This window comes from Hypanus sabinus, chromosome 1, assembly GCF_030144855.1.
Source record: "Hypanus sabinus isolate sHypSab1 chromosome 1, sHypSab1.hap1, whole genome shotgun sequence".
NCBI lineage: Eukaryota > Metazoa > Chordata > Chondrichthyes > Myliobatiformes > Dasyatidae > Hypanus > Hypanus sabinus.
Genome location: NC_082706.1, coordinates 13,187,925 through 13,212,978, shown reverse-complemented (window position 1 = coordinate 13,212,978; position 25,054 = coordinate 13,187,925). Strand labels below are relative to the sequence as shown.

The window sequence follows — 25,054 nt, the reverse complement described above, 5'->3', positions numbered from 1 at the left end:
CAAGGATTCTACATAGCGCCCAGAGTAACTGCAATTCATCAAGTCTGCAGTAAAACTGCACATAGTGCACAAGGGCCAAAGAATTCTCTTTCCTCTGAGTCTGTGCACTGTTTGCATCAGATGAGATATCTTGTAAGCATGATTGCTAAGCACACTGTTTCGCTGGAAGTGGCATGATTGAAACTTGTGAAGCTCTTCAACATTATTTCACAGAAAGGATGTGTCAGGATCCTTGATAAAGGAAATGAAATATGTGAGGCATTCTCATTCCAACTTTTCAAACATTTTCTTTGAATTATGATGCATAATTACAAAAACCAATGACTTCTACAGCCCAGTTTCAAAGCTCAATCGGTGGTTGAAAATGAAATGGCACAATGTGCATTTCTTACAATATATTTGATATATTCTTCCTCTAAAGTAATAGTAGGTGGAGAGAGGAAGTGTAGTGGGGCGACACGATAGCATAGCGGTTAGTGCAATACTTTATGGTGACAGTGCTCACCATTTGGGGTTCAATTCCTGCTCCTGCCTGTAATGAGGTTGTGCATTCTTCCCAACCTTTGTGGGTTTCCTCTGGATGTTCTGGTTTCCTCTCACATTCCAACAAACCACTGTTAGTGAGTTGTTGGCATGGGAAGTGTCGGACTGTGTTGGTTGTTGACACAAATGACACATTTCACTGTATGACAAATCCTTCTCACCTTTTGGTTGAGTCATTTCTGTTGCAAACGGCTAAAGAAGGGGTACGATCTGCGTCTGCACTAAACTCAGAGAAAGTGTTTCTTTCAGAAGAAATGGATCATGTCTGAAGTTCATTCTGGATGCGTTGAAGTGATGGGAAAATGCAAGCAGGGTGCAGTAATGAAAACCAAACATGAGAAAATCTGTAGATGTTGGAAGTCCAAGGCAAAACACACAAAATGCTGGAGGAACTCAGCAGGTCAGGCAGCACCTATGGAAAAGAATAAACAGTCAACATTTCAGGCAAAGACTCTTCATCTGGACTGCGGCAAAAAGATCAGGTCAGAGCAAGAAGGTGGGGGGAGTGGAGGAAGAAGTACAAGGTGGCAGATGATAGGTGGAACCGGGAGAGGGTGAGGTAAAGAGCTGGGAGTTGACTGGTAAAAAAGGTAAAGGGGCTGGAGAAGGGGGAATCTGATAGGAGAGGGTAGAAGATTATGGAAGAACGGGAAGAAGGAGGAGCACCGGAGCAAGGTGATGGGCTGGTAGGGAGATAGGAGAGAGGGGGAAACAGGAATGGTGATGAAGAAGGCAGGGGACAATTACTGGAAGTTTGAGAAATCAATGTTTAGGTTATCTGGTTGGAAGCTTCCCAGACAGAATATAAGGTGCTGCTCCTCCGACCTCAGTCTGGTCTCATCGCGGCAGTGGAGGAGGCCATAGTGTGACATGTCAGAATGGGAATGAGAAGTACAATTGCAATGGATGGCCACTGGCAGATTGCGCTTTTTCTCAGTATTGAAAGATGCCCAGTAGAATGAACATGAAAGTGGTAAGATGAGTGAAAACAAGGGTTGGTTGGAAAGATGGTGACAGGAGGGTCTTTGTCACTGGCTCCTGCTTAAGAAATACCTTGTTAAAATTTCTGTTTTCAAATCCCTCCATTCTTCACTCTCTCTTTTAGCCCTATAACCCTCTGGGATCATTAAGTTCGAAGTAAATTTTATTATCAAAGTACATATATGTCACCATATACAATCCTGAGAGTCATTTTCTTGTGGGCATACTCAATAAATCTAAAGAGTAATAATGATTACAGAATGAAAGACTGCCCAACTAGAGCACTCAACCAGAGTGCAGAAGACAACAAGCTGTGCAAGTACAAACGGAAGGAGGGAAGAAAGGAAGGAAGGAAGAAAGAAAGAAATATTGAGAACATGAGATAAAGAGTCCTTGAAAATGAGTCCATTGGGTGAAGTTATCCCCTCGGGTTCAAGATCTTGATGGTTGAGGAGTAGCAACTGTTCTTGAACCTGATGGTGTGAGTCCTGAGGCTCTTGTCCCTTCATCTTGATGGCAGCAATGGGTGGTGGGAGTCCCTGTTGATGAATGATGCTTTCCTACGACAGCATTTCATGTAGATGTGCTCAGTGGTTGAGAGGGCTTTACCTCTGATGGACTGGGCTGTATCCATTTGTTTCTGTAGGATTTTCTGTTCAATGGCTTTGGTGTTTCTATACCAGGCTGTGATGCAACTAGTAAATATACTCTCCACCACACATCTATAGAAGTTTGTTAAACTTTTAACTGTTGATCACCTCAAGTGTAATCACTCCATCATTGATGGTCATGACTTCAACAAGAAGGCTCTGAGCTCTCTGATTTATAATTCCTGGTTTTCTGACATTAGCACCAACCTATAAACTATACATACACCCAGTGGCCACTGTATTAGTGGAACCAGTGTAGTTCATCCACTTCAAGGTTCAATGTGTTGTGCGTTCAGAGATGCTGTTCTGCACACCTGTTATGACGTGTAATTATTTGAGTTACTGCCACCTTCCTGTCGGGCTGCATCACTGTCTGATATGGGTGGGGGTGGGGGGCTACTGCACAGGATCGAAAGAAGCTACAGAAAGGTGTAAAATTAGTCATCCCCATCATGGGTACTAGCTTAAGCAGTATCCAAGACACCTTCAAGGAGCGGTGCCTTAAAAAGGTGGCAACCATTATTAAGGACCCACACCACCGAGGTCATGCCCTCTACTCATTGTTACCATCCGGACGGAGGTGCAGAAGCCGGAAGGCACACACTGAGCAATTCAGGAACAGCTTCCTCCCCTCTACCATCCGATTTCTGAATGGACATTGAACCCGTTAACAGTACCTTACTTCTCACATTCTCTTTTTGTTTTTGCAATATATTTAACTATGTAACACACACATGCACGCACACACACGCACAAACATGTACACATACATACATATATAATTACCATAATTGATTGACTTTTGATATATTATGTATTGCATTGTACTGCTGCTGCTAAGTTAACAAATTTCAGAATTTCTTGGAAATATTGAACCTGATTCTGATTCTGTCAGTTTGAACCAACCTGGCTATTCTCCTCTGACCTCTTATTAACAAGGTACTTTTGCCTACAGAACTGCCACGGGATTTTTAATAAATTTTCACACCATTTTCTGTCAACACCAGAGACTGTTGTGCATGAAAATCCCAGGAGATCAGCAGTTTCTGAGATACTCAAACCACCCCGTCTGGCACCAACAATCATTCCATGATCAAAGTCACTAAGATCTCATTTCTTCCCCATTCTGATGTTTGGTCTGAATAACAACTGAACCTCCTGACCATGTCTGCATGCTTTTATGCATTGAGAGGCTGCCACTTGATTGGCTAGATATTTGCATTAACGAGCAGTACCTAATAAAGTGGCCACTGAGTGTATATCTTAACAGAGAATGGGTGGGTTCAGCTTCTCATTTCTACCGATTAGGGAAGTAGGGGAGGGTGATGCAACAGTTTCGAATGTCCCAGATGCAGAGGTTGGGAAAGCGTTTGGAAGCAGCAGGCAAAAGCAGGAACAACCAAGTTCTTGTTGTTTCTCTGGATCTGCTTTTTATCCAAAAGAAATGGTTAATTTACAGCAATGATGGTTGGGACATTTAGGGGGAAGGAAGCAGATGGGAGCACTTGCTATAGAAAGCAGAAGACTTGGAAATAATCATTTGTCATGAAAAGGTCCACGCTGGCAACAAATCTCTCAAGCATCGAAAACGTCTTCAGAATTGGTATTAGAATCAGCATCAGGTTTAATATCACCGGCATATGTTGTGAAATTTGTTGTCTTTTATATATATATATATATATATATATATATATAGTTAAATTAAATATGTAGGTAGTAGAAAATAAAAAGTAAAGAAGTATTGATGCACTGTTCATGGATTCAGTGTCCATTCTGAAATCAGATGGCAGAAGGGAAGAAGCTGTTCCTGAGTCACTGAGTGAGTGCCTTCAGGCTTCTGCACCTCCTTCCTGGTGGTAACAATGAGAACAACGCAGGTCCTGGGTGATGGGGGTCCTTAATGATGGATGCTGTCTTTTCTGAGGCATCGTTCCTTAAAGATGTCCTTGACACTCTGGAGACTAGTACCATGATGGACTTGACTGAGTTTATTTTAATCCTGTGCAGTAGCCCCCCCCCAACACCCCCAAACCAGACAGTGATGCAGCCAGTTAGAACACTCTCCACGGTACATCTGTCGAAATTTGCGAGTGTCTTTGGTGACATTCCAATATAGCTGCTGTTGCGTCTTCTTTCTAGCTGCATCAATATGGTGGGCCTAGGAGAGATCCTCAGAGATGTTGACATCCAAAAATTTGAAATTGCTCGCTCTTTCCACTTCTGATTCCTCTATGAGGACTCATCTTACCCATTCTGAACTCCACAATCGGTTCTCTGGCTTTACTGACTTTCAGAAGTTGATGGCTCAAAAAAGGTGAATTTCATCATTAAGGACCTCTGTCACTCAGGACATGCCCTCTTCCCATCACTACCATCAGGGAGGAGGTGCAGGAGCCTGAAGACCCACACTCAATGTTTTAGGAACAGATTCTTCCCCTCTGCCATCAGATTTCTGAATGGACAATGAACCAACCTATTAGCACGACAATGAACCAACCTTTTCATGACAAATGATTATATCCAAGTCTTCTGCTTTCTATAGCAAGTGCTCCCATCTGCTTCCTTCCCCCTAAATGTCCTAACCATCATTACTGTAAATTAACCATTTCTTTTAGATAAAAAGCAGATCCAGAAAATAGTACCTCACTATTTTTGCTTTCTTTATTTACTAATTTAATTTAAAAAATTTATATTTCTTTTGTAACTAATTGTTCTTTTTTTAATGTATTGCACCATACTTCTGCCTCAAAACAACAAATCTGATGACATATGTCAGTGATATTAAACCTGATTCTGAAAAGGCAGGTTCTAACAGGAAGGAAATCAAAGGAATTGCAACAGGGTCAGTTCAAACCCCCTTACTTCGTCCATGCTTATCCCTCAGAATCTTTCCAGCCCATGTTCTGCAACCTTCTGACCGTTTTCAATTTTAAGCTGGCTTTGCAAGCAACCAAGACGTTGCGTGACTGCGTGGGTTTCCTCCAGGTGCTCCGGCTTCGTGCTACACACCAAAGATGGACAAATTAGGGTTAGGCTGGCTGGTGGTGTAATGGCAATGGACTTTAAAGCAAATGGTCCCGGGTTCAGATCTGGCCGGCTTCTTGCCTGTTTTCCATCCGTGCTGGGTCGAGCGATGAGCCAGCAGCTTGGCCTTGTGAAAAACAGATGAGTACTAAAGAAACAGCAAGGTTGCCACCCGATGTGCCACGAGGCACGGAGAGGAACAACTGCAACAACAAGTTGGGGTTAGTAAGATGTGGGTATGCTAGGTTGGCACCAGAAGCATGGCAACACTTGCGAGATGCCCCCAGCACATCCTCGGAGGTGCCAGTCATTGACACAAATCAAGCATCTCACTGTGTTTCCATGTAAAAAAAAGTTCATTTAGCTACCATATGTCCATCCTAAAAAAATTCAAAGTAAATTTATCATCAAAGTACATATACGTTACCATATACAACCCTAAGAGCCGGGCAGGCATACTCAATAAATGCATAGTCGAATGAAAACCATAACAGAATCAATGGGACACCACATGGACTTGGGCATTCAGCCTCTGTACATGTGACAAATACAGCTAAAGTTGATCTTTAAATATTGCGAAACAGAATTCTGCTTCTGTAAAGTTGAAGCCAGTGAGCGACACGCGAGTGTGTGTGTGTCAGCAGTAGGTGTGAGGGTGTCGCACAGTGGGTTTTGGTGAGAGTCATGTGCCCTTATGAAGGTGTGGACTTTATAGGTCAAATGACGGGGCGCAATAGCACATTCAGTGCAATTATGTTTACAGTGCAACAAAAATGGCAAAATAATGAAAGAGAAAATACCTTTAGGGCTACAGCTTCAAGACATCAGTCTGAAATAATATGCCTCACCACACCCTCCCTCCCTCTCCCACCTACACCAAAACGAGCCTTTAAGGATCTCCTTACTGTAGAAGTGGGATTGTCCGTTCTTTGGAATGCAGCAGGAGTTGTTGCCGTGAGCCTGAACAAAACACAGCAATTCACTTCTGTCTTCACGATCACAAATGTCCACAAGTATATTTGTCACAGTGACACTGCGCAACAAAGTCAATCATTTTCCAGGAGCCAGCGCTCTTCCCCATCCCCCAATGAACTCATCTGCTGAGCCAGCATGTGCTGCCACAAACAGACACCCCATTCTTAAGATGCCCCAGCCATCAGTCGGGTGTCTCTCCCCCCCACCCCCCGAAGCTGGAAGCAACAACAAACAGAGAAGGCAAACACGAGGAAATCTGCAGATGCTGGAAATTCAAGCAGCACACACAAAATGCTGGTGGAACACAGCAGGCCAGGCAGCATCTATAGGGAGAAGCACTGTCGACTTTTCGGACCGAGACCCTTCGTCAGGACTAACTGAGAGGGAAGATAGTAAGAAATTTGAAAGTAGGAGGGGGAGGGGGAAATGCAAAATGATAGGAGAAGACCTGAGGGGGTGGAGTGAAGCTAAGAGCTGGAAAGGTGATTGGCGAAAGTGATACAGAGCTGGAGAAGGGAAAGGATCATGGGACGGGAGGCCTAGGGAGAAGAAGGGGGTGGGGCGCACCAGAGGGAGATGGAGAACAGGCAGAGTGATGGGCAGAAAGAGAGAAAAAAAGGGGGGAATAAATAAATCAGGGATGGGTTAAGAAGGGGAGGAGGGGCATCAACGGAAGTTAGAGAAGTCAATGTTCATGCCATCAGGTTGGAGGCTACCCAGCCGGAATATAAGGTGCTGTTCCTCCAGCCTGAGTGTGGCTTCATCTTGACAGTAGAGGAGGCCATGGACAGACATATCAGAATGGGAACGGGACGTGGAATTAAAATGTGTGGCCACTGAGAGATCCTGCTTTCCCTGGCAGACAGAAAAAACAGGTGCTACAGGATGACCTGCAGGCTAGTGGAGGGAAGGAGTGCCTTACACCTCCTTTGGTTGAGACTATCTCCACCCTGCCAGCCAAACACCTTGGGAACCTGTGTAAAATAAAATTGCCTTGCATGTCTACATTAAGCATTCCCTCTCTCACCTTAAAACTGTGTCCTCTAGAATTTGACATTTCCACCCTAGGAAAACAATTATGACTATCTGTCTACGGCTGTCATAATTTTATATATTTTATGTAAATATAAGTGTGTTGTGGTATAAACAAGCAGCACATACACCCAGCAGATTCTGCAGGTGCTGAAGATCCAGCCCAACACACTCAAAATGCTGGAGGAACTCAGTAGGTCAGTATCTGTGGAAATGAATTGACAGTTGATGTTTCAGGCCGAGACCCATCTTCAGGACTGGCCTGCTGAGTTCCTCAAACATAACATATGTTAGTTTAGAAAATTAGTTTAATGCTTTACCTGCAAATGTGTTGGGGTCATCTACTGTGTTCAGTGCTCCCTGTACGTTGATGAGACCAGACACTAACTTGGCGGACTGCTTTGGTGAGTACCTTTCCTCCACCTGCAAAAAGCAGGCATTTCCAGTGGCCACCCATTTTAGTTCTAATCCCCATTCCCATTCCAATATGTCGGTCCAAAGCGTCCTCTACTGCCACAATGAGGCCTCTCTCAGGTTGGAGGAACAACACTTTGTGTTCCATCTGGGTAGCCTCCAACCTGATGGCATCAACATTGATTTCTACAAATTCTGGTATTTAATTTGCCCCTCCCCCTTCCCTCTTCTTCAATTCTCCACTCTGGTTCTCTCCTCTTACCCCTTCTTCTCATCTGCCTATTAACTCCCCAGGTGCCCCTCCTTCCTCCCTTCCTCCCATGGTCCACTCCCTTCTCCAATCAGATACCTTCTCCAGTCTTCCACCTTTTCCACCTATCACCTCCCAGCTTCTTAGTTTATTCCCTCCCCCCACCCACCTGGCTTCACCTATCACCTTCTAGCTCATACTTCTTCCCCTCCCCCCACCTTATTCTGATTTTCCCCCTTCCTTTCCAGTCCTGATAGAGGGTATTGGCCCAAAATGCCAGCTGTTTATTCATTTCCATCGATGCTGCCTGAAATGCTGAGTTCCTCCAGCATGTTGTGTGCTCACTCTAGTTTAGAAAATCAGCTGGTTAAACACCCGTAAAATGCCAAGGCCATTTAATTGTCAGAGTCCCATCGTGTTGATATTTAAACGAAGTCGGTCAATGTAGAATTCTATGTCAACAAATTAGAGAGAGTAAAGAGGAGATTTACTAGAATGTTACCTGGGTTTCAGCACCTAAGTTACAGAGAAAGGTTGAACAATTAGGTCTTTGGAGCGTAGAAGGTTGAGAGGAGACAATAGAGATATTTAAAATTATGAGGGGGATAGATAGAGTTGACGTAGATAGGCTTTTTCCATTGAGAGTAGGGGAGATTCAAACAAGAGGACATGAGTTGAGAGTTAGGGGGCAAAAGTTTAAGGGTAACATGAGGGGGAATTTCTTTACTCAGAGAGTGGTAGCTGTGTGGAACGAGCTTCCAGCAGAAGTGGTAGAGGCAGGTTCGGTATTGTCATTTAAAGTAAAATTGGATAAGTATATGGATAGGAAAAGGAATGGAGGGTTATGGAGGGAATGGAGGGTTATGGAGGGAATGGAGGGCTGAGTGCGGGCCCGTGGGACTAGGTGAGTGTAAGTGTTCAGCACAGACTAGAAGGGCCGAGATGGCCTGATTCCGTGCTGTTATATGTTGGTAATCAGTGTTACTGATTTTAATTCAGTGATATTGTATTTGTTTATTTTGCAATTTGAGCATTTGCTTGGACACTTATGGCAATTTAAGTGCCAGACCAGATTGAAAAGGTTGGGACCAGAGGCGAGGGACAGGCTGGTGCTCAGCTCTCTGCTCTCCGAGACTTACTCATCTCTGCACTGAACTGAGGCTGTGGTCTCCAACTAATGGTTCCCGGACTGGCTGCAGTGTTGACTGGCTTCGTAGCTGTTGTGAACTTTAGATCTGAATGTTATTTGCTTACGGTTTATTGTTTGCACAATTTGGGATTTTTTTTTGCACATTGGGTGTTGACGGTCCTTTTTTTAATGGGTTCTATTGAGCTTCTTTGTTTTGTGGCTGCCTGCAAGGAGACAAATCTCAAGGTAGTGAATAGTATACATACGTTGATAATAAATGTACTTTAAGTTGTGATGATTTTAAACACAAGAAAGTCTGCAGATACTAGAAATCCAAAGCAGCGCGCGCACACGCACACGCACACGCACACGCACACGCATGCACACACGCACACACACACGCACACACACACACACACACACACACACCTACCTACCTGCTGGAGGAACTCAGCAGATCAGCCAGCATTGGTAGAAGTGAAAAAACAGTTGAAGTTTCTGGCTGAGACCCTTCTCCCCTTCTCAGGACCAGGAAGGAAGGGGGCAGATGTCAGAATAAAAACATGGGGGGAGGGGAAAGAAACGAGCTGGAAGGTGATAGGAGAAGCCAGGTGGGTGGAAAAGATGAAGGGCTGGAGAAGAAGGATTCTGATATCAGTGGACTGTAGGAGAAAGGAAAGGAGGAAGGGACCCAGTGGGAGGTGATAGGCAGGTGGGAAGAAGTGAAAGGACAGAGTGGAGAATAGAGGAAGTTGGGGGGGATTTATTTACTGGAAGGCAAAATCAATATTCATGCCACAAGATTGAAGGCTACCCAGATAGAATTTTATTCATGTCCACCGAGTGGAACAAATGGAATTGATAAAATGTGAAAATGTTTTTAAATAGGTACAGTAACGCCATTTCCACTAGGTTAGTAGTTCAGCAGTTGAACTACATGGGATCTGGATGATAGAAACAAAGAGATGAGATTGCAAGATTACAATCCAGCTGGACAATGTGAATTCAAGTAGTGGCACTGAGATCTACAGTATGTTCTTCAGCCCATACATGTCCGTGCCAACTACTAAAAGAAGTAATTAAATATACAGTGGATTTATAAAAGCAGATTCAAAGCTTTTAAAAGATTAGCTTTATTTGTCACATGTACATCGAAGCATACAGGAATGCATTGCTCGGAGTCAAATACAATGTGCTGGGTGTCACTACAGCTTTGGTGTCAACATAGCTTAGAAACCTTAAACCGTACTTCTTTGGAATGCGGGAGGAAATCAGAGCAGTTGAAGGGGTTAAAGGGAGAATGTACAGCTCCTTACAGACAGTGTCGGGAATTGATCCCCAATCAGTGATCTCTGAAGCTGAAATAACGTTACGTTAACTGCTACACTCCCACACCGCTCCTACGTTTCAGTAACAGCCATTGAAGCTGCTGGATGGTCATAAAAAACCATTGGACCCTACGTCCTATAGAGGCAGTGATTTTACCATCTTTACATGAGCAACTCACACAATGCTGGAGGAACTCAGCAGGTCAGGCAGCATCTGTGGAGGGAAGTAAACAGCCGAAATTTGGGCTGAGAACATTAATCAGATCATGATTTGGTCTGTCTCTAGACACACTATCATCATCATTATGTGCCATGCCATATGACGTGTGGGCAATTATGAATGTTCTTGGCAGATTTTTTCTACAGAAGTGGTTTACCATTGCCTTCTTCTGGGCAGTGTCCTTACAAGATGGGTGACCCCATCCATTATCAATACTCTTCAGAGATTGTCTGCCTGGCGTCAATGGTCACATAACCAGCTTCTCAGACACACTGGAACAGGTGATTCTTAACCAGCTGCTCAACTCAGGGCAAGCAGGGATGGACAGTAAATGCTGGCTTTGCCAGTAATATTCAGATCCTCTGAGTAAACGCATTTAAGGAAGTTTGCAGCAGTTCCACTCTTTGTGTACTGTTCCTTTAACTAAGTGTGATGCAAACAGTTCTGCTTACTGTGCAGATACACTTATCTCATGAGTCTTACCACGCACAGGAAGATCATTCACCCTATCTTGTCTATGCCAGCATTTTGATAGAGCTAAGCAATTGCAGCTGAAGAGCCTGGTCAATTTTTCCTTTTTAAAATTACTAATATAAAGTTCAATGTTCAAAGTAAATCTATTATCAATGTACATATATGTCACCATTTACAACACTGCAATTCACTTTCACACAAGCATAATCAATAAATCCAATAGCTGTATTACAATTCATGAAACACCGCACCAGCAAAGCGGACAGCCAGTGTGCAAAAGACAACTAACGGTACAAATAAAAAAAGGGGAAAAGTAATGATAATAATAATAATTGCTCATTCATTCTCTTAGTGCTGTATTGTATGACGTAAATGAGCATTGTCTTTCTATGACCATGATTGTTTTGGATAAGTTTTTCTATGGACGTGGTTTGACATTGCCTTCTTCTCAGGGGTCTCAGCGTCTCAGGGGCCAAGGTGCATACAGTCACAGCACACTTATGTACAAAAGCACATACAGTCACTAAAATAACATTAGCACAAAGAAACTGCGTGTGCTGGAAATCTTCTGATGATTAACAAATATCCAGACATGTACTCGAATTGCCAAGGTGTAGAAGGCCACATACCTATATCAGGTATTAGAATTGGTTTATTATTATACCAATATATATTGAAAAGCTCACTGTTCATACAGATCAAATCATTACACAGTGCACTGAGATAGAACAAAGTAAAACACTAATAATAACCATTATAAAGGGACTTCTACATTCAGAATATATTTTATTTCGTGGATGGGTTGAAAATCCATAAGCAATAAATCTGACTTCCAACACATAATAGGCTTTAAAATTGCTGTATTTTTGCTTTTAGAAGTACTGTGTTTGTGTTTTTAAAAGTGAGATTGATTTTAGAGACCATTAGTTTGCAAGTTCATAGAAAAAGAGTGGGTCAGGACTTGTATTTATGCTTGAAGTAGCAATTGTGTTCAACCAGAGAAAAAATTATCAGCAGGATATAATGGTTGGGTGTTATCTGGGAAGCTCTAAACACTTGCTATTCTGCAGAAAAGCAAACTTACTGAAGTCACTACTGTAATATGAGTCCTGGCTCAGCAAAATTTATAATTTTGCACAAACTACAACGTGTGGACAACAAACTATGGTCTCACTTTCATGGATGGTACAACTCATGTTCTTAATATTATTTATTTACTTATTTACATTTAATTTTGTATTTGCACAGTTTGTCTGCTTTTGCACATTGGTTGCCTCTCAGTCTTGGTTTCTGCGAAGATTTTCATTGACTCTATTGTATTTCCTTTGTTCCACTGTGAATGCCCATAGGAAAATGAATCTCAGGGTAGTATATAGTGACATATACATATTATGATAAGTCAAGTCAAGTCAGGTCACTTTTATTGTCATTTCAACCATAACTGCTGGTACAGTACACAGTAAAAATGAGACAACGTTTTCAGGACCATGGTGCTACATGACACAGTACAAAAACTAGACTGAACTACGTAAGAAAAAAACACAGAAAAAACAGCTACACTAGACTACAGACCTAGACAGGACTGCATAAAGTGCACAAAACAGTGCAGGCATTACAATAAATAATAAACAGGACAATAGGGCAGTGAGGTGTCAGTCCAGCCTCTGGTTATTGAGGAGTCTGATAGCTTGGGGGAAGAAACTTTTACATAGTCTGGTCGTGAGGGCTCGAATGCTTCGGTGCCTTTTCCCAGACGGCAGGAGGGAGAAGAGATTGTATGAGGGGTGCGTCAAATAATTTACGTAATTTTACTGTTGTAACTTGGGTAGTTCTTGAAATGTCTGATTCTTAAAAGTTTCATCGGCCTCCCAAATGGACTTGTTTTAAGGTGTCAGGAACATACCTTTGCCCCTTCTCCTGTCGGTAGAAATGGTTCTACCGGGCTTAATAGCTAAGCTACATGTCAAGGCCAGGAGCTGGACTTGGTTGTCGGAGGCTATTTGAGACGCACACCGTTGGGAGCATTTAATAGGGTGGGAGCTTCTCCCCATTACCACCCCCAGCTATAACAACCTTAAGGAACTCTTAAAATAAACAGTATGTGAAATAAATGAATGTGTTCATTAATCCAGGTAAATAATTTATATTGTGGTCAAACAGCAAAAAAGGAATTAATTGCTCAGGGCCTTAGCAAGACATTAACAACTTGAATGGTTCTTCTTAGTTCAAAGCATGCTTCAAGGCATGTGCTGATTCACAAAACTTAAAAAAGAACTATAAATTTGAGTTCTCTGGCCATGTCCATTGGCCAGTGTTTCTAGTAATTAATAAAGAACCTGAGAAATAGAGGCAAATGTAGGCCGTTTGGCCCATCATGTGCGCTTTACTTTTCAGTTAGGTCATGGCTGACCTAGTCAGCACCATTTTCCTTCTATACTCCTTGAATATACTCAGTGACCAAGCCTCTACAGTAATCGAGGTGGAGAATTCCAGAGGCTTACTCTTGTCTCAGGGAATAAGTTTCTCCTCATAGTCCTGTAGTCCTGAATGGCTAACCTCTTTGTCTATAATGGTAACCCAAAAGGGCAAATATTGGGAGCAACTCACAAGCTGTTGGCGGAATTCAGCAGGTCAGGCAGTGACTCTGGAGAGAAATGGATACCCGACATTTCCAGCCAGGGCCCTCCACAGCCAAGATGAAGGTTTGCAACCAAAAGCGGCATCTGCCGAGTTCCCTCCATAGACACCGTTGGGGAGGCAAAAGCCCATTGGCCTTTACTGCGCAAAAACATAACCACATGAGTAAAGGTGTCTTCAGAATTATAGGGGGTCCTCATCAGGAAAATTGTGGACTCCCTAACGAAGGAGGGATGTGATCACATTCAAGAGAGTGCAGTAACATTCACCTGATTGGCACAATTTTTACATAAATAAATAAATCATGCAAAAAAAAGAATAATGAGGTAGTGTTTATGGGCTCAATGACTGTGCACACGTCCGATGGCTGAGTTGAAACAGCTGTTCCTGAAGTTGTTGAACACGGGCTTCAAGTATTTGCCCTTTCCACCTGGGTAAAGTAGTGGATTTGATCACCCCAGTCTCAGATTCAGAGTTATTTATCACACATGCATCGAAACATACAGTGTGAAATGTTTTGTTTGCGTTAACAACCAACACTACCTAAGGATGTGCTGGGGGCAGCCCACAAGTGTTACCATACATTCTGGCACCACCATAGCATGCCCACAGCTTACTGTGTAAAAAAAAACTACCTCTGACATCCATCCTGTACTTCCTTCCAATCTCCCTAACCTCTCAAATAACCAAAGATTTGAAGTATAATCATTATCAAAGCATGTATGCAGTATTCAAACTGAGATATGTCTTCCCCATGGACTCATATTATGTCACGATGCTTGTTGTTTTGTGGTAGCAGTATAGAGCAAGATCTACTGTGACTGTACTGTATCTCTAAATGAAATACTATGATATTATCATCATCATCAGTATGTGCCGTGTGGTATAACATGGGTGACCATGGTCCTTCCACGTCCATGATTGTTCTTGGCAAATTTTTCCATGTAAGTGGTTTGCCATTGTCTTCTTCCTGTTAGTGTCCTTACAAGACGGGTGACCTCAGCCATGATCAATACTCTTCAGAGATTGTCTGCCTGGTGTCAGTGGTTGCATAACCAGGACTTGTGATGTGCACCAGCTGCTTGTACGACCATCCACCACCTGCCCCCATGTCCCTGATCGGGGGGCTAAGCAGGCGCTACACCTTGCCCAAGGGTGACCTGCAGGCTAGCAGAGGGAAGGGGAGCATTACACCTCCCTTTAATAGAGATGTATTTCCATCCTGCCACAATATTACTATATATAAAAAAATAATTTAATCGGTGTGTTCATGGACCAATCAGAAATCTGATGCAGAGATGGGCTGAGCAGCCTAATTCTGCTCCTATATCTTATGGTCTGTGGTCTTACTGTATGTCACCCACAGGTAACCAGTAACAATGTTGCAAAAGTCTAGCATCATACACAGTATCAAGTGTTGCCCCCAGCCGCTGGCTATGGTTACAGACCCAGGGAGCGCTGGAGTGGAAATCCCTTTGGTTGTCATGGTCCCTGTTCTCTAGAGAAACCTGCTGTCTTCCTGAAGGCCACTGTGACACTTTGGGTAGAAAGAACAAAAATTCAGGGAACACACACTTACACGCACACACGCACAGGAACGTGCACGTGTACACACACCCACACACACCCGCATAATGCTAGTGGAACTCAGCAGATCAGGCAGAGGGGAATGGTCAACATTTCAGGCCAAGATCTCCCACCAACACCAAGAGTGAAGACGTAGAGAGCCGGCTTTGTGCTGAGTGGACGGTGATCTGGACACACCCACCAGCAATCTTGAAGGAGCCCACAAGAGTAAGCTTTCAAGGGCAGCTGTCTTGCCACTGTTAACGCTGCCCATGGCCGACTCTGAGGAAGTAGTTGCTGCCCCAGTCTCACCAGCAGCTGCCCTAAAGAAGGTGGCGACTGGTGCTGCCCTGGATCGGTGCCAGGTGACGGATTCTCTCCTCACTGAGGTGAACACCTCCCTTTCACTGTACCCCGCACGTTCAGGGCAGGTAATCACTCCTGGTGGAGTTCCAGTTTAATATTGCCTCTTTCCAAGAGGCTCTCTCCCTCTCCCCCTCCTCTGCAGCCTGTCCAGCCCTATGCAATCCCCAGTCGCAATGTGTTTTAAATATTGGGAGGCTGGTTTATCCTTGCATGGCCCAATTGGCCAAATCTACAAACACTTCAAAATATGACCGTGCTCCCCAAAACTGAAAACTTTGCGGAAAACCTCAGAGCAATATTACTTCCAGAGCAATGAGTCAACATCTGGAGGTGGTTTACAATTCCTTTAAATAACTTTGTATGGTGTTGTGGGTTAGAGAGGTGCTTCTCACTGCCGTGTCTCATATAAGGTGGGCAGGAGTTGGAACGACAAGCTCCAAAGTGGAAGCGTTGGTGACATATCAATGCACTACGGTTGCTGCAATCTCTATATACAAGCAACACATGCACTTTGTGGGTGTACCGGCAGATCTGCCTGAGGACACACATGTGCTCATCCACTTCAAATGAAATTTGTTGTAAGTTCCATCTTGGCTGCCTCTGGATTTTAACTTTTGCGTTGGTTTTGGTTGAACGCTGCTTCATAAATCCTGCACGGTAATAATTTGTTAGGTTGAGCAAGCATGGGCTTTTCTCTCTCGAGTAGTCTTCTCATGCCCCATCTCAGGAGAGGCGAGCTGCTTAGCATGCTTACCCCAGGTATCTTTGAGAGCCAGCAGAAACTCAGTGGGCCAGGTGGCTTCCTTCTGTGTCACGTGAAGAAAATACAGAAGCCTCCCATGCAGCAGTAATTGGATGTGGCAGAAACAAGTGACCAAGGCATTGTTATCGTAATATCATTTCTCAGCATCATCAAATCAAACCTCCAGATCACTCTGGATTACAAAGCTACCCTTTTCTTTTGGGCCTTCTCTTTAACTTTGCCTACATAAAGCTGCAATTCTATCAAATCCTGGTTAGACCACACTGGGGGGAATAAAAGCATTTCAGGATGTAGGTTGTATACATTTCTCAGACATTAAATTGTACCTTTGAGTATTGTGTTCGGTTCTGGTCACCTCATTATAGGAAGGATGTGGAAGCTTTGGAGAGGGTGCAGAGGAGATTTACCAGGATGTTGACCAGCAAGTCTTATGCGGACGGATTGCGTGAGCCAGGGCTTTCCTCTCTGGCGCGAAGGAGGATGAGGTGTACAAGATGATAAGAAGCAATGAGAGACTTTTTTCCCAGGGTGGAAATAGCTAATACAAAGGGGTATAATTTTAAAGTAATTGGAGGAAAGTATAAAGGACGTCAGAATTAAGTTTCTTTTTACAGGGAGACCGGCGGGTGCTTGGAACACCCTGCCAAAGTTGATGGTAGAACCGATTCATTAGGGACATTTAAGAAACTCTTAGGTAGGCATATGAATTCAAATTCAAATCAGGTTTAATATCACCAGCATATGTTGTGAAATTTGTTAACTCTTAGGTGGGTACATGGATGATAGAAAAATGGAGGGCTGTGTAGGAGGGAAGGGTTAGATTGATTGTAGAGTAGGTTAAGAGTGGGCACAACATCATGGGCCGAATGGCCTGTAGGATGCTGCAATATTCTATGCTCTCATTCCAAGAGGCAGCCGACTGGCTGACCAAACAATCATTAAATGCGTCCCCTCCAGCCAAGAACAATTGTGGGCTCCACGGGCTATTTTTATTCCTCAGCGACGACTGACTGCAGCAGGAAGTGATTCCCAACCTCTGCATGACTAATGCATAGAACGCCCAAGCACAGCGTTACGCTGACCTCCACTGGCTCCTGAGAACGTTTTTGTTCACAGTCTGGAACTGCCAGAACATTACAATGACCAAATAGCTCTGCATGATTGCACTGAAGCTTTCTTATTGAGAAGAGTGCAGATCGTCAAAACGGCTCCCCAATTTCACATTATTGAATGCTTTAAAAATTCCACCCGAACTTGACGTGAGTTATAGGGGAAGTTTGAATAGGTTATGTCTGCGAATCCAACAGTCCGCCGGTGGTTGGAGGCCAAAGAAGGCAGCTTGTCCTGGGGACTGTGTATGTGCATGGGTGGGAGGGAGGAATGAATAGATTTGTTCTGCTATTGTTTTTGTTGTGTTCTGTGTTTTTCTGCCGAGCGTTGGGGGTATGCTATGCTGGCGCTGAAGTGTATAGTAACACTTGTCGGCAGCTCCTGTCCATGGCTGTTGGCTGTCAATGCAAACGACAATTCACTACAAGTTTCAATGTACATTTGATAAGTAAATCAGACTTTGTTCCCTAGAGCGTAGGAGAATGAGGGGAGTTTTGATAGAGTTATCCAAAATTATGGGGACAGTATAGATAGGATAAATGCAAGCAGACTTTTTCCACTGAGGTTGGATGAGACTAGTACTAGAGGTCCGTTGGTTGAGGGTGAAAGTTGAAATATTTAGAACATAGAACAGTACAGCACAGTATAGGCCATTTGGCCCACAATGTTGTGCCGACCCTTAAACCCTACCTCCCTTATATCCCCCCCCCCACCTTAAATTCCTCCATATACCTGTCTAGTAGTCTCTTAAATTTCATTAGTGTATCTGCCTCCACCACTGACTCAGGCAGTGCATTCCATGCACCAACCACTCTCTAAGTAAAAAACCTTCCTCTAACATCCCCCTTGAACTTTCCACCCTTTACCTCAAAGCCATGTCCTCTTGTATTGAGCAGTGGTGCCCCGGGGAAGAGGTGCTTGCTGTCCACTCTATCTATTCCTCTTAATGTCTTGTACACTTCTATCATGTCTCCTCTCATCCTCCTTCTCTCCAGAGAGTAAAGCCCTAGCTCCCTTAATCTCTGATCATAATGCATACTCTCTAAACCAGGCAGCATCCTGGTAAATCTCCTCTGTACCCTTTCCAATGCTTCCACATCTTTCCCATACTGAGGCGACCAGAACTGGACGCAGTACTCCAAGTGTGGCCTAACCAGAGTTTTATAGAGATAGGGAATATAGATTATAGATTTAAGGGAAACCTGAGGGAGAACTTCTTCACTTAGACGGCAGTGAGAACGTGGAACAAACTGCCAGTGAAAATGGTGGATGCAGGTTCAGTTTCAACATATAAAAGAAGCTGGATAGGAGAGGTATGGAGGTGCAGGTCAATGGGACTTGGCAAAATAACAATTTGGCTTGGACTGAAGGGCCTGTTACTGTGCTATAGTGCTCTACATATTTTTCATCCACATCCATTTTTTTAGACGTTTTGGGAGACTAAATTAAATTAGCATCGGAGTGGGGTTCAAGGTGGCTGAGTGTGTTTAATGAGTTACTTCAACAGAGTTCACGCAACACTCAGTCTGAACACAGTCATTGCAGCCATCTTGGCTTTACCTCACTGCTAAGCTGGGAAGTGGCGTCATCTCAACAGGTATTGGAAATAAGTCTGACAAACAAGAGAAAATCTGCAGATGCTGGAAATTCAAAGCCACACCAACAAAATGCTGGATGAACTCAGTAGGCCAGGCAGCATCTGTGGGAAAGAGTAAACGGTGGACTCTTCAGGCCGACATCCTTCATCTGGATTACTGATCCTGATGCAGTCCTGATGAAAGAGTCTCGGCTTGAAACACTGAGTGCTTACTCTTTTTTTTGTTGAATAAAGCACTTCTGTATCTACTAACGTTTTTTGCTTACATCGCAACAACTGTGTACATTTTAGCCTCTGAGCTTTGGGTGAACAAAGATTTTTAATACGCCCTTGTGCCTATGATGATAAACTAATCAATCTTTCCTTCTTTTCTTGTGTAGACAGGTTCAGAAGGGAGCACAGTGGATGGCCCCAGAACAGGCCAAATGGAAGAGGGGTCAACCAACCATGTTGGAGAAAGCAGGTTAAGGTTAGACATGGCGCCGAGCTTGGTGAATGGAGTGCGTGGGCAAGAAAGACAAACTATTGCAGTGGATTCGGTTGAGTGGATGGAAGAACAGACACTCCCTCAACACACCAATGGCAGCGTCAACTGGGAAACAGCTGGAGTTCGGAACCATGTCAAGGAAGACTTGGCAACCAGTGGGGTTAATGTGGCCCTGGGCGATGACAGGAAATTAGTGGCATTCCCCGAACCACCATTGAGTTTACCTTTATATAATACACCAGCACAAAGCCCTCAGCCTTTGCAAAAGATTAATTTGACTGAGAAATGTAACCCAGAGGTTAACAACAGCCTTGAAAGAATGCAGTTGATCTCTCCGATGAATGACGATTGCTCTCCCGATGACGATTTGAGCACTTTGACTTCTGCGTGGGGCCTTGCAAAAAGACACGGGAAGAAGCCACCAAATTGCAGTTGCAATAGCTCAGACTGCCTGGATAGCCTGGAGTGGCTTGAGAGAAAAATCAAAGCTGTGATCAATGTGGAGCAGAACAGGACTCCGGAACTCTCCGACAAAGTCAGTGACACGCCCGTGGAGAATGGTGCTTTACAGAATCACCTTCTCGGTTTAGAGAACGCACTCATTTTCGACTCCCCCGACGTCGCCCAGTACTCTCAGAATGCTTTGACCATCGCGAAAGAGAAGAACATTAGCTTGCAGACGGCAATCGCCATCGAAGCCTTGACGCAGCTGTCGTCCACACTGCCGCAGCCATTTTTGGAAACCTCCCCTCAGATTAACAGTACCTCGCAAATCGGTGACGCCTCATCAAGCTCCGTCGAAGAGAATAAAGTGGCACTGCCCGTCCTGCCCAATGCCGCGAAGGAACTGCATGAAGACCGTCGCCCCGAGCAACAAATTCCGTCCCAGAATCCCGCTGTCCAGCAGCCGCCCCCAGGTCATCAGGTGTTCCCAGATTACGCGCCGCATGAGCAAGCTCTGTGGGATCACCTCAAGAAGCCAGCCCTGAGTGAAGGACACTATGTCCCAGCCATAAAGATGTTACAAGTCCCATTTAACAGCTTCTCGAACTCAGCGCCTACCATAAAACACGCCAAGGAAGCGCCCGCCCACGGGGGCGAGGGGGTCGGTGTTGAGCTCTGCAATGCCAGTCAGCCGATTACCCCTCTGAACGATCCAATGAGCGAGTTAAAGCAACTGCTGGACGGCAGCAATGGCAGCAAGTACGCCGCGCAGCAGTTTAAAATGCCCAGCGTTCTCGGTCACGAAGACGCCGGGGCAAAGATGCAGCAGGACTTGCCGATGCCGTTCCCCAAACTCCCCGCTGGGATCTACAGGATGTTCCCCGAACAGCAGTCCCTTCAGACCGTGCAGCAGTTGCATCAGAGGAGCAAGCATCAGAAGGCGCAGGCCGCGCTGCAGCAGCACCTCCACCACAAGCGCAACCTTTTCCAGGAGCAGGAGCAGATGCAGAACCACCTGCAGGGGCAGCCGAAGTGGTGGTCGCAGCACCAGCCACACCTCAAGCGGCAGAAGCAGAAGAAGGCCGCCCAAGAGAAGAGGCGGCTGCAGGCGGCTCAGAAGCCGCGCAAGGAGGCGCCGCCGCTTCACAAGGCCCCGGGCATCCAGCCGCAGCTCTCCCTGCATCAGTTTCAGCAGATGCAGCAAGCCAAGCTAAAGCAAGGCTTGCAGAGCCAGGCGTTACCTCAACAGAAGCCGGTGCCGGAGGGATATCAGCAGGTGGGAACAACCCTCAGTAACTATGGATCTGCAGAAAATCCACAACAACAGCTCCTTAAGGAATGCCCGATGCAGGCAGGACTTCTCCCAGCATCCGAAGCTCCCCACCAGAAACAGGCAGATAATATCATTTCTCAAGACCCTCCCTCCTTTGAGGCGTCTACTCCCCAGAAAATGGGTAGCCTCCTGCCGGATCACTTCCCGTGTAACCAGCACGTTGGAAAATATCCTCAATTGTCTTCAGTGAAGAGCAGCCCCACTAAACAGACAGAGAACAAGGAAACTCATGCAAATTCCGACTCTGTGCCTCTCCAGTTCCAACCAGGCGAGATGCCCATGCATAGCCCTCATTCCTTTGAGGACAAAATAGAGGAAATCTTGAAGCAGTTTGAGGACGAGTTCGAGTCCAACTCTGCATCTCAGAAAACCCAGATTCCTGCCCAGAACAACCCAACATCTCAGGTCGAAACCAATGGAAACCGAACATCCTCTGCGGGACCTCATCCTTCACCTCTCAACCACTCGCAGGACTATGAACAAAGGAGTCTTAAGCCGCTTTCTCAAAATACTTCTCAGGAGCAGTCCGGGTGCAAAACACCTGATATGGTCAACAAGGTGCAGGAAAATACATCACCTTTTAATAATTCCTTTAGGAGCGGATCCTCAAAACACGTGAAAGTTGAATCCTCTGGTGCTATTACTGTGCTGTCAGCTGTTTACTCTGGAGAAAACATGGAAGCTCAGTCAGAAGAAGGTACCCCCACAAAGAGCACACCTCTAAATCCTTCCCTCAGAGGCTTTTTGGATTCCCCTTTAAAGTATTTGGATACGCCGACCAAAAGTTTGCTGGACACCCCTTCAAAAAAAGCCCAGTCAGAGTTTCCAACGTGCGATTGTGTTGGTGAGTTTTAAATCTTGTTTCGTTTGACATTGGTTACAAAATAGCTCCATGTGCAGTGGAGGCCGGCCCATGCTGACAGGTTTTAAAACGCGGTCACTCTGATGGGAGGTGTGTTTCAGGCGTGTCACTCCCCTGGGCATTCTTGTCACTGAGTCACTTTCTCTGTCCATAGTCCTGATAACCGGTCACAGTTCCAGTCCGTTTTATGCAGTACTGTGCAACTGTCTTAGCCACATATATATGGCTAGGATGCCCAAGACTTTTACACAGCACTGAATTTGTCATTCTGGAGCAGAGAGCAAGTTTGTAAATCTGGTAGGAGCAAAGACGGTGAAGGTAGAGTGCCGTGGGATGGGTGTGAGACATGTGACAGGGAGGGAGTGCCGGGGCAGTGGTGGGGGGGGGGTGACAAACCCAGCCCCAAGACACCAGACAAGGTCATTTGATTCCAAACAATTGGTCTATCGATCATTACAGAATATCTTTCTGGTGCTTCCCACTCCCTCCCCCTTTCCCCAACCATGATTTCCCTCTCCCTGTCCCCTTCCCACTCTCAGTCCACAACAGAGACCCATATCAGGATTAGGTTTATCATCACTCACATATGTGAGATGTGTACCCACCTTAGAAAGGTAAATCAAGGAGACAGTACACTGTTCAGGGTAAGACCCTTAACAGTGTTGCTGAGCAGAGAGATCTTGGTATCCAAGTTCATAGCTCCATGAAAGTAAATAGACACGTTCATAATTTTGGTTAACAAGTCTTATGGAATACTTATTTTTATTAATCAAGGCATTGAGTTTAAAAATCAGATTATGTTGCAAGTTTATAGAACTCGATTCGGCCACATCTGGAGTATTGCGTACTGTTCTAGTCGCCCCACTATAGGAAAATGTTGAGGGTTAGGAGATGGTGCAGAAAAAGTTTCCCAGGATGCTTCCTGGTTTCAAGGCAGAGCTATCATGAGAGGCTGGATAAACTTGGATTGTTTTGCCTAGAGTGGGGGAAGCAGAGGGGAGAGATCTGATAAAGTTTATAAAATTATGAGAGGCAAGGATAGAGTAGACAGGAATATCTTTCACACAGGTTAGAAATTTCTGATACCAGAGGGCATGCATTGAAGATTGGGGGGTTGGGGGGGAGATGGATAGGATCAAAATGGACGTGAGGGGTAAGTTTTTTACTCAGAGAGCGGTGGATGCCTGGAATGCACTGTCTAGTATGGTGGTGGAGGCAAATACATTAGAGGCTTTTACGAGACGTTTAGATGGACACATGGATGTGAGGAAGATGGAAGGATATGGACGTGGTGTAGGTAGGACGGATTCATTTTTAAGGATTGTTTGATTTGCTTTTTAGCTGGTTAGGCACAACACTGTGGCCCAAAGGTCCTGTTCCTGTGCTGTACTGTTCTACATTCTATGTTCCAGGTCCCAAACCTTTTTTTTTTGCTTGTCGGCTTTGTCTGGAAGGTTTTCACTAGGAGTTTCAGGAGATCTGGTATGTCACCAAAGGCATTCACAAATTTCTACAGATGTACCATGGCGAGCATTTTAACCAGCTGCATCACCGTCTGGGGGGGGGGTGGGGGGGGGAGTGGGCGACTGTGCAGGATCAAAATAAGCTGCAGAAAGTTGTGAACTCAGTCAGATCCATCATGGCCACTAGCCTTCCCAGCATCTAGGACACTTTCAAGGAGTGATGCCTCAAAAAGGCAACATCCATCATCAAGAGGTACAGGGCCCTGAAGGCACACACTTAGTGATTCAGGAAAGCTTCTTCCCTCTGCCATCTGATTTCTGAATGGACATTGAACCCATGAACACTACCTCATTACTTTTTTTTTCTCTTTTTTGCACTAATTATTTAACTTCTTAACTTCTATATAGTTCTTATTGTAATTTACAGTTTTTATTATTATGTATTGCAATGTACTGCTACTATATAAAAACAAATTTTATGACACATGCTGGTCAAGTCAAGTCAAGTCACTTTTATTGTCATTTGGACCATAACTGCTGGTACAGTACACAGTAAAAATGAGACAACGTTTAGGTGATGCTAAACCTCATTCTGATTTTGATTTTGATTCTGTCTCCCTCTCACCTGCTGTCTCTCTCTGCCTGTTTGTCTCTGCCTCTCTCTTTCTTTGTGTCACTGCCTCCCTCTCTCTTTCCCTCACTCTGTCTGTCTTCCAACTCCCCCATCCACCCTCACCCACTCACTCTCTCATTCTCTGGTGCTCTGTCTCTCTCTTCCTGCCTCTTGGATGGTCCTTCTCCCTTATTCTCTCTGTCTGTGTGTCACTTTCACCCTCTTTCACATTCTCACTCTCTCTTATTCACACTCACATTCCCTCTCTATCGCTGTGCCTTTCACTCTGTTTCTGTCTCCTTCCCATTCCATCTCTCACTGTAATTCTGTCTATATGTCTCTGTTTTTCATTCTCTCTCCCTCTCCCTGTATTGTTTTTTCCCTCTTTTTCTCACTCTGTCTATTTCTCCTCACTCTCTGTTACTGTATCTGCCTTCTCTCTCTCTCTCTCCCTCTCTCCCTCTCTCCCCCTCTCCCTCTCCCTCTCCCTCTCCTGATCTGGGGTGAAGACTGTGCCAAAATCTAAGCCCACTTTAGGTTTTTTTTAACACTTTTTACAAAGCCTCTCGTCTAATCCTTTTAAGCCGAGCTGATTGGCGGCAACATAATGCAGTTATGTGCTCTGACAGAAGTTGTGAAGTAGCAGAGCATGAAATATTCCTGGCGGGGGGAGAAAAAAGCAAATGTGCCTAAAGAAGGGGGGGGGGCGAGAAAAAAAAAGCTGTACATAGTTTCCTTTTCAGGGGGTTGAAAGAAGATTTCTGTTTTTTCGTTGTATCGTTGTGGTTAGGTT

At 44.7% G+C, this 25,054-nt stretch overlaps 1 protein-coding gene across 3 annotated transcripts in view; it reads left to right on the top strand.

Moving 5' to 3' along the window:
• Positions 1–25,054, top strand: part of LOC132391485 (methylcytosine dioxygenase tet3-A-like) — a 231,979-nt gene that overhangs the window by 125,170 nt on the left and 81,755 nt on the right. For all 3 annotated transcript variants that reach the window (XM_059964750.1, XM_059964751.1, XM_059964756.1), the window contains one exon: positions 19,440–22,167. In XM_059964750.1, the coding sequence (XP_059820733.1) occupies positions 19,440–22,167 (2,728 nt within the window). The remainder of the gene's footprint in view (positions 1–19,439; positions 22,168–25,054) is intronic.